At 38.9% G+C, this 9,837-nt stretch overlaps 1 protein-coding gene across 3 annotated transcripts in view; it reads right to left on the reverse strand.

Annotated features, from left to right (window-relative positions):
- NARS2 (asparaginyl-tRNA synthetase 2, mitochondrial) overlaps window positions 1-5,454 on the reverse strand; it is a 174,731-nt gene extending 169,277 nt beyond the window's left edge. For all 3 annotated transcript variants that reach the window (XM_069070945.1, XM_069070944.1, XM_069070943.1), the window contains exons 1-2: window positions 4,963-5,454; window positions 3,482-3,591 (exon numbers count right to left, since the gene is read on the reverse strand). In XM_069070945.1, coding sequence (XP_068927046.1) covers window positions 3,482-3,591; window positions 4,963-5,124 — 272 coding nt within the window. In that variant the 5' untranslated portion in view covers window positions 5,125-5,454. The remainder of the gene's footprint in view (window positions 1-3,481; window positions 3,592-4,962) is intronic.
- Between the last annotated feature and the right edge of the window lie 4,383 nt (window positions 5,455-9,837).

The following is a 9,837-nucleotide window of genomic DNA, read 5'->3' on the forward strand; positions in this document are numbered from 1 at the left end:
TCATGTTCTGTGGTATTTGTCTTCAGAAATAAGGGTTTCCTGAAAACCTTTCTTCTTTCTCTCATCTATGAAAAGAAGCTAGATATTTATCCCAGTAGCAAAGAGTGTCACCTTCTAGGAAATAGTCTTTTGAAGACATCTTCTCAGTGACTTTGAGGAAGACTGGAAGTGTCTTAGGAAGAAAGGAAGTAAAGCCCAGTCTTTTAATCAGCTGCTCCCTCCCCAAATATGCTTCTTTTTATAAAGCCCTTGCCATCTGTGGGCAGCAGTGACTGAAAAAACAACAGCAACAACAAATGCCTGTTCTCTTCAGGTCTTCGGTTTCTTTTTTCACAATGCCATATTTTAGAAAATGCTTTCCAGGCTCCTTCTGAAAGTATCATCAGTCAGTAGCAATCATTCATTGACAAATCTTAGAAGGTCCTCTGTCACCTACTGGACACCATACTGGACCCAGGAAGAGAGCAGAGAGCTACTATCCTTGTCAGGTCCACAAACAGATCCCTCAGCAGGGAGCCTACAACCATTACTCATCTCTTCTTTATGACCATTACTGATTCATTCCTTGGAGGGCAGACATTTGTTTAATCTCCAAAGGATCCAGTTCACTCCTCTTTCAAAAAGAACTTGATTTTAAATGCTCAATGATTCTTCTATTTCTCTTATCATCCTCCACTTTCCAACCTCTTGAGATCAATCAGGATGTTCTCTTTCTTTTCAGATCCTTTTGCTTCTTTGTTTTCACATATAGCTTTTCATCTTTTTTGGGGAGGAGGAGATACTTCATTATTCCTTATAGTCAATCAGGGGCACACAATGAAAAGTAGTATCAAATATTTCCTCTTTTCTAGTTTTTAAATAATTATTTAAAATTATAATTTCTAAGAACAACCTATTACTTTACTCCCTAATCTTACACGAAACAGTCATGGTATCATAGACTGTGAGAGGCCATCTAATAACACCTACATGCAAAAGGAATCCCCACTATGACAGAAATTAAGTAGTCATCCAGCTTCTCTAACTGAAGACCTCTAAGGAAGAGGAAGCTGAGCATTGTTGACCCATGTAAACTTAAGATAACATCTGATCTTATACCAACTTCATTAGCTATGTTTTGGTAATCTATGAACAGTACTGTAAGCATATTAAAAAAAAACTATCTTTGGAGTTCATGTTATAGGACAGCTTCATTCATGAATCTGTACTTCTGTAATTAACTAACTCCATCTTAAATGAGTACAAAGTAAGAATTCTAATTGACAGTGAATATTATTACAAAGAGGTGTTAGCATATTACTGAAAGTCAGTCAGTAAGCATTTATTCATCACTTATGTGCCAGGTCCTGTGCTAAGCATCAAGGATGAAAAAGAAAAGTAAAAACTGTCCCTTCCCTGAAGAGGCTCATAGTCTAATGCAGACAACTATGCACATACAAGGAAATTCTGTATCGTATAAATAAAAAAATAAGCTTCTCAAGCTCTACTGAAACTTATGAAAAACTAATCAGAATCATAAATATTAGATATAGAAGACTTAGAATCATACAGTCCAGACCCCTGCTCTTACAAAAAAGGTACCTAGAGCTCTGTCAGGTTAAGTGACTTATCACACAATTTAGTAAATCAAAGATCCCAGATGCAAATCCAGGTCCTTTTACATATAATATATGTACTCTTTCTACTATACCACATTGTCTCTCTCATGTAGTCTAACACCTCTACTGGAGGATAACTTGGATTTTTTCCACTTTCAAAACATGCTACCTATAACATACAATGTGAACTGTAAAACTGAACTATGTACACTTTAACAAAAGCTCATTTTGACAGTTAAAAGTGTTTTCTTCAATCAATCAACAAATATTTATTAAGCACTGAACTAAGTACCAGGTACTGGAAGACACTCTGGGAAACAAAGAAAGGTAAAAACAGTCTCTGTCCCCACTACTCAAGGAGCATGCATTTTAATGATATACGGAATATATACAAATATAAATGAAAGAGATTACACTGTATTGCAGTAGTATATTTTCAAAGTAAAGCTACAAGTATAAGCTTAAGTCATTCTTCAATTATTTTAACAGACTTTTTTTGCTTTTTTTTCCTAACTTTCCCTTTTAACTACCAAAAACTCTTGCATTCACTTAAGTGAATAAGCTGCCTTCCTATTCATTACGAATGAATGAATTCTAAACAACATGAGACATCAGTTTATGTTTATGTTAAGAGGTAAAGTGAGTCAAACTGAAAAATCTGTTCAGGTGAATTTACAATGTGATATGATGTGATATAAAAAGAGAACTGGTTTGGGAGTCAGAAGACCTGGGTTTAAATAATCTGCTATTTATAATCAGTATTTATTACCTGCCTGGCATGCTCTCCCTCTTCATCTCCATCTCTTGGCTTCCTTCATGTCTCAGTTAAATCTTACCTTCTACAAGATTAGCCTTTCGTGATGCTTAGTGCTAGATTGATTACCTCCAAATTGCTGCATATATATTTTGTATGTACATAGTGATCTATATACTATCTTCCCTGTTAAGAGTGTGAACCCTTTCATGGAAAGGACTGTTTTTGCTTTTCCTTTCATCCTTAGTGCTTTGCCCATGGTTTGGCAAATAATAAGTGCTTAATGTATGCTTAATGAATGACTGTGTTAAGCTATTTAACTGTTCTGACCTTCAGATGATCTTTAACCTTTCCAGTTCTAAAAGCTATGATTTCAGACAGCAGTTCATTCAATTCATCAGAGTTGCATACATCATCCTTGGTCCTCTTAAACCAACCAGGGTTAGTAATTGCCAGGGCATACAAAAATGAGTATGCTTTATTCTCTTCCCTTAAAACTTACTATCTAGTAGAGAAGAAATGATGAGTGTCCTGGAGTTAGAGTTAGGAGACACCTAGGTTTAAATTCCACCTCTAACTTATGTTACCTATGTGACCATGGGCAATTCACCTAAGCATCAGTTTCTTCATTTGTAACATGGTGCTAATATCATCTGTAATATGAACTTCACCAAAGAGTCACAAGGCTCAAAGGAAACATACATAAAGTGCTCTTCAATCCTTAAAGCATGATATAAATTTTCACTATTATTACAAGTAACTATATTATGAAAATATAATATGTAAAAATTAGAGCAGTCCAAAATGTAATGAATGCTTCATCTATGTAGATTATGATATTTGCTGTTGGGTTGGTATTAGTATGACTGCCAGTGAATTTGACCAAATTAATTTTTCAGTATCAGTTCAATTCTTCAAATAGCCCCAGGTATATGATTCCAACACAATTTATAGCCCACTTCTAGTCTTGATAGTAGGTGAGAACATATCACCATTATAAATTGTCATATAGCATTGCTCTTCAGTCTTTCCAGCACAATAAAAAAGGAATTCATTTTCAAATCTCAGGAAAAAGGTCATAAAAATGTCTTTAGACAAAGTTCAAAGCACTGAAAAACTTCTTACTCACCAACTGTCTAAGCTTGGGTCTGCTACAATTTGCAAATGTTCCAAAGATGACCCGTCATTTATATGGAGGAACAACACTTCCTTCTGGGATCGAACTGAACGAACCCATCCCTGAAGGAAGAGTAAAACACATTTCTTAATAGGAGCTCAAATTTAAATATTATATGCACCTTAAAAAATGACGTTTTAAACTAAAATCAGATACCATTGAAACTCAATCATTCCAGAAGCATTTTTAGAGCAATTGGTATGTACAAGGCATTTGATGGAGATTTAAAGACTAAAGGACAGTCACTATTATTAAAGAGCTTACATTTTACTGGAGACATTTCCCCATAGAAGCAAACTCATGATAATATGAATGTGGTAAGAATAGTAGCAACCAGGAGGTTCAGGAAAGACTTTTTGTAGAAGAGACCACCTGAGTTGAGTCTTGAAAGAATTAAAAGATTTTAAGAGGTAAAGGTGAGGAGGAAGCGTATTTTGGGTTGTGCAAAGGCAGATAAAAAGCCAATTAGCTCTTTCAACTCATATGCTACCTACATTAGCAGGTTCTAATTTGACTGAACAGATTGGGAAAGCAAAAAACTTCTTACGGCATTCCCTGCAAAACTTCGAATAATTTTATAAATCCAAGATGAATAAGCGTAAACAGGAGTAGCCAAACTTCACTAGATGTCACAGCAAGCTCACAAACAACTGAGTACAATTTTTAAAATTTTGATCCTTGAAGAAAATATGAAACCTATGGAAACACAAAGTAGGAATGGTTTCTTGTTTCTTGGCGTGAGACCCATGAACGCTGTTTCAGTGATTGTCAATTAAATTGATGTCTCTAAACAATAACACATCTGCTGAAAATCAGGTAAGTGAATTTCTGAGAGTTCATCTGTCCCACCTCCCTTTCCTTCCTTTAATCCTGACTTTAGTTTCCAGGGACAAAATACTAGGAAAGCCTAGTTTGAAAATGAACTTTTAAAACAATAGCTAAGGTTCCGGTTTATAAACAATCTGAAAACATTCACTTAAAAGGGTGGAAGGCCAGAGGGATGGTGATGTAGGGGTGCAAAATGAGGCACACATTTTCTGACATAACCACAGTATTGAGTTAGTTTGCTCTGCTGTGCTTATTACAAAGGGACATTGGAGGAGATGGGGAAATCGGTCATTGGAAAGGGACAGTGACTTTCTAAGAAGGAGTGTTAATAAGGAATCTGACATATAGCTGCAAGTCCTCTGTTTTTCTGACTAAACATAATTTATCATGTTTTATTGGAGGCAAATTACGGGTGATAGGTTTCCTTTTTTTCCCCCATTTACTCTACACAGGTTTGTGAATATTAATGGAGTCCAAGCTACGGAGAAAGTGGGGACCCCTATGATCTTGCATAAATAAACCTTGGTCTATGCCGTTTGCAGATGGGTCCATCTGGAGGGGCTGGGCAGGGCTAGAACAGAAGGAAAACGAACACGGTCACCAACCTGCACTTTAACACTCTCCCCACCGGGGCTCTGGCTCACAAGGGCATCCCGGATGCTCACTTTGGGGGGCTGCGTGCGCCGAGGGCAAGGGGCGGATGTGCAGTAGGCGCGCACGGCCCTGGACAGCGCTCGGGCCGCCCAAATCGAGGGGAGGCCCATCATTTATCCCTTCCCGCCGGTCAGTACTCCCGAGCCCGGACCCAGAGGCCGCTCAGGGCTCCTCCCATCCCGGCTGCCCGTCCTCTGGGCTTAGCTCACACCACCCCTAACTCTTCCCGAGCACACGGGCTGGGCACACGAACCGCACCCCGCTCCGCCCTCCCCCGGCTCAACTCGGACGGGGATTCAGGGACAAATGGAAGAACGGGGGCCGCCAAGGACTCCAGGAAGCAGCCTGGAGCAGCGGCTCTTTAAAACAAGCAGCTCTCGGCCTTCTCCAGCCCTCTGCACGCCGCCACCGCTGCCTGACGTAACGTCGTAACGCATACGTCAGTCATGACATCATGGCGCAGGCACTAGGCGGAGCTTCCACCCAGGTGGCGGAAGAGAGGTTGGAAAGCCGCAGAGAAAGGGGCGGAGCCTACTCGGACCCCTCCTGGAGCCGCCTTGTCAATCAGTGAATCTGGCAAGGCGATTGGACAACTCTTAAAGACCCAGCGAAAGAAAGAACCCCTGGTGGGAGCGGATATTTCCAACTACATGCCTCTCTGTAGAGGAACTCAAAGTTTAAATACACTTTTTCCCTTTTCTTAATGAGAAGGTCATCAAATTATTTTTTAAGTGATTTCCTTTCTGTTTTTAGTTACATCTTTTAAAAGTTTAAAAAAATATATTTATTTCCATTAAAAAAAAATTCTTTTTCTCCCTCCCAATCTCCCATTAAAACATGAAGGAAAAAGAAAACCCTTGTGATAAATAACCTTCATTCACAGCATCTACTATGTTCCAGGAACTGTGCTAAGCACTTTAAAATTATTAAGATAAAATATTTGATCCTCTAATGAGCATACTCAAATGAGCAGTCCTGGGAAGCAGGGGTTGTTATCGCCCAAACTTAAGCGACTTACCCAGCTCCACATAACTAGTGAGTTCTCTGAGGTTGGATTTGAGCCCACGTCTTGGTGTCTTCAGTCCTGGAGCTCTATACCACCTAATCGCCCAAATCCACACGATAGTCATGTCCAAAAATAGATGCCTCATTCTGCATCCCATAATCATAATTTCTGTAAGAGTTGCATGCAGCATCCTTGGTCCTCTTAAACCAGGGTTGGTTGTTGCCTTGATCAGAGCTTTCAAGACTTTAAAAGTTGTGTCTTTACGATGTTTTGTTGTATAAATTGTTCTCTTGATTCTCTTCATTTCACTGCAATAGTCCATAAAAGTCTTACCAGATTTCCATCCCTTTCATCGTTTTTTTTTTGGAGGGGGGGAAGGCAAGGCAGTTGGGGTTGACTTGCCCAAGGTCATCATTTCTTTAAACACAGTAGTGTTCCATTATATTCATAAGAATCATAATTCATTCAGCTATAAACAAAGAGGTGCCATTAACATTTTTGCTCATATAGACCCTTTTTCTCTTTCCTTAAGCTCTTTGGGGAATGGTATCACTGGGATATGCACAGTTTAGTAGCATTTGGGGAGTGGTTCCAAATTGTTTTCCAGAATACCTGTAGCAGTTAACAATTCTACCAACAGTGCATTCATGTGACTGTTTTCCCACTACCCCTCCAATACCTGGCATTTTCCTTTTTTGTCATTTTTGCCAGTCTGATTGATGGGTATGATGTAGGACCTCAGAGATCAAATATTCAGGACTAAAAGGCAAGACAAGAAGGATTCATTATGGGTTTACTATGCGCCAAGCACGGAGCTAAGCAATGAGGATACAAAAGAAAGTTTCTACACTTAAGAAGCTTAAATTCTAGTGTAAGAAGATAATACACACAAATGGGGGCCACACAGAATAAGCTCAACTTTCAAACTTTGCCCAAGTCACAAAAATGCTTTGTCTTGGCACTGCACCTCAGCAGTTACTAGCTCTGTGGCCTTGAGCATAAATGAATCTCAACTTCCTCATTTGAAAAGTGGAGATAATAAAGCTAGCTCTATCTCACTGGGTTTTGCAAGGATCAAATAAGATAATGTGCTTAAATGTGTTTTGTAAATTCACCAGAGTTTTAATACTATGTGTCATTCTGCTAAGCACTTTACAAGTATTATCTCATTTAATTCTCACAAGAACCTTGGAGGTTGATACCATTACTACCTCCATCTCACATCTGAGGAAACAAGCGAATAGAAGTTAGGTGACTTAGCCAGAGTTAAATAGCTAGGAAGTGTCTGACATCAAATTTGAACTCCCGTTCTGCCGACTTCAGACCTAGCACCATCTACTGGGATACCTAGTGTCTCTGTTGTTGCTGTTCAGTCATTTCAGCGCTGTCCAACTCTTCGTGACCCCATTTGGGGTTTTCTTGGCAGAGATACTGGAGTTGTTTGCCATTTCCTTCGATAGCTCATTTTATACAACTGAGGCAAACGGGGTGAATTGACTTGCCCAGGGTCACACAGCTAGAAAGTGTCTGAGGCTGGATTTAAACTAATTATGAGTCTTTCTGATTCCAAGCACAGTGCTCTATCTACTGCTGTATGTAGCTGCCCCATAAAATTATAAACATTTCTCCAGACCCATTCTCTCATTCATTAGAATACAAATTTCCTGGAAGTAGGGATTGTTTCGTGTCCGTGTATGTGTGTATGTACATATATATGGTGTACACTGTGTGTATATATTATATATATATATATTTTTTTTTGAGAAGCAGCTACAGGATACAAAGCCAGTTGCAATGTAGATGTTTAATGATGCCTGCTGATTGATCTGATCTCAAAGGACTTTCTACTCCTCTCTACTTCTTCACATTCTAAATTGTATTATTATTATTGTACTGTATCACACCCTCTTCACCTCCTGGACATTCATTGCCTGGCACATAGTAAGACTAACTCTTATTAGATTATAAACTTCTCTTTATTTTTTGTCTATTTCCCTTAATCCTAGCACCATGACTTAAAAATAGCATTTAGCAAATTTAGTAATGTTTGTTAAATAAGTGGATGATGGTAATGATAGTGATTATAGGCTGAATAGTTTCAGAAAATGTGGTTCAGTGTACAGACAGCAAAAAAGACAAGAGGCTTCATTTTTAATCTATCCTTTCCACCAGTTCTTCACTTTAGCTATAAATATGGCCAGCTCTTCCCTATCTTAAAAATAATTATCTCCCAACCTGACACCCCCCCCCCCCCAATCCAGGGTCCTATCTGAAATTTCACCAAATGCTATAATCTTAAGATCATGTGATTTACAGCCAAAAAGATACCCTAGAGACCATTTGGTCCAACACCATCATCCTGAAGATGAGGAAACTGAGACCTAGAAAAAAGAAGTGCTTTGTCCAAGATCATACAGGTAGTAAGTAGCAAGGATGGCATGAAAACCCATTTTCTGTCTCCAAATTCAGGTATTGTAGCATAGTCCAAGGTTCTCAGAAAAGCAGATAATTGGTCATAGTCTTAATTTCCTCGCCCTGTTTTCCCTCCCTAGTCCATTATCAATCAGGTTCCAATACCACTATTCAACTTAAATTTCTCCTTCTAGGATTGCCAATAACCTAATTGCCAAATTAGGCAAATTAGGCGGCTAGGTGAGGCACTGGGTCTGGAGTCAAGAAAACTCATCTTACTGGTGAGTAATCTGTCCTCAGACACTCACTAGCTGTGTGACCCTAGGCAAGTCACTTAACCCTGTTTGCCTCAGTTTTATCTGTAAAATGATCTGGAGAAGGAAACAAATTATGCCAATATCTTTGCTAAGAAAACCCTAAATGGGATCACAAATAGTCAGATGTGAATGAATAATTGCCAAATGCACTGAACTTTTCTTATATGTCATCCTTAACCTTTATGGAACCTTTGACACAGGTGACTTCCCCAACCCTTGCTGAATCTCTCTCCTCCCTTGTCTTCCTTAACAATTCATTGTCCTGATCCTCCTCTGAGCTCTCTAGTTACTCCTTAGAGAATTTTAGAATTAGACATTCCATGCTTAATAGAAGAATCCTTCCACGACTTCTCTGAAAGGTGGTCATCAGCCTCACATAATGGTTGATAAATAGATGAAATTTATCACCTCACCCCCACAGGCAGGGCAGACTGAAAATACGAATAGATTCAAGAAGGAAAAAAATGAAGCCACGAGTCTCTTCTTGGCTTAGTGAATAAAGAGCTGGCCTTGGACCTAGGAAGCCTGGAGTTCAAGTCCACACCTCTCATTTCTTAAACGTCACACTTCTTAAATTGTGTATCTTGACAATGATGACAACTATGACAACTGATAAATAAAAGTATGTATAGAATGATTTTACATATATGTGGTATATATACACACACACACACACACACAGTTTAAGAAGCACTGAAAGGGTCATGAGTGGAAAAACTTTAAGAAGCCCTGTCCTAGACTGTAGGATGCAGAGAAGGTGCTGACCTACATTGGTAAAGAGTGTTTCCTCATCTGGTAGTTCCCTATATCAGTGAAATCACAAGTCCTATCCCTATTCTTGTAGGGTCCTCCAAAATAGGCTATAAACGGAACACAAGGATACTGGAAATAGGACAATTGACTTATAGCTGAAAAAGACTAGCCTGAAATCAACGAGCTCATCATTTCTTATAGCACAGCAGAATTCCATCACAACCATATACCACATCTTGTTGAGTCATTCCTTAGTTGATGGACATCCCCACAATTTCCAATTCTTTGCCACCACAAAGATAGTTGCTACAAATATTTTAGAACATACCCAAATTAAT

The sequence above is a fragment of the Petaurus breviceps genome, unplaced genomic scaffold (assembly GCF_028583685.1).
Source record: "Petaurus breviceps papuanus isolate PSGF00001 unplaced genomic scaffold, PetGlider_PUasm1.0 90823, whole genome shotgun sequence".
In the NCBI taxonomy this organism is placed as follows: Eukaryota; Metazoa; Chordata; class Mammalia; order Diprotodontia; family Petauridae; genus Petaurus; species Petaurus breviceps.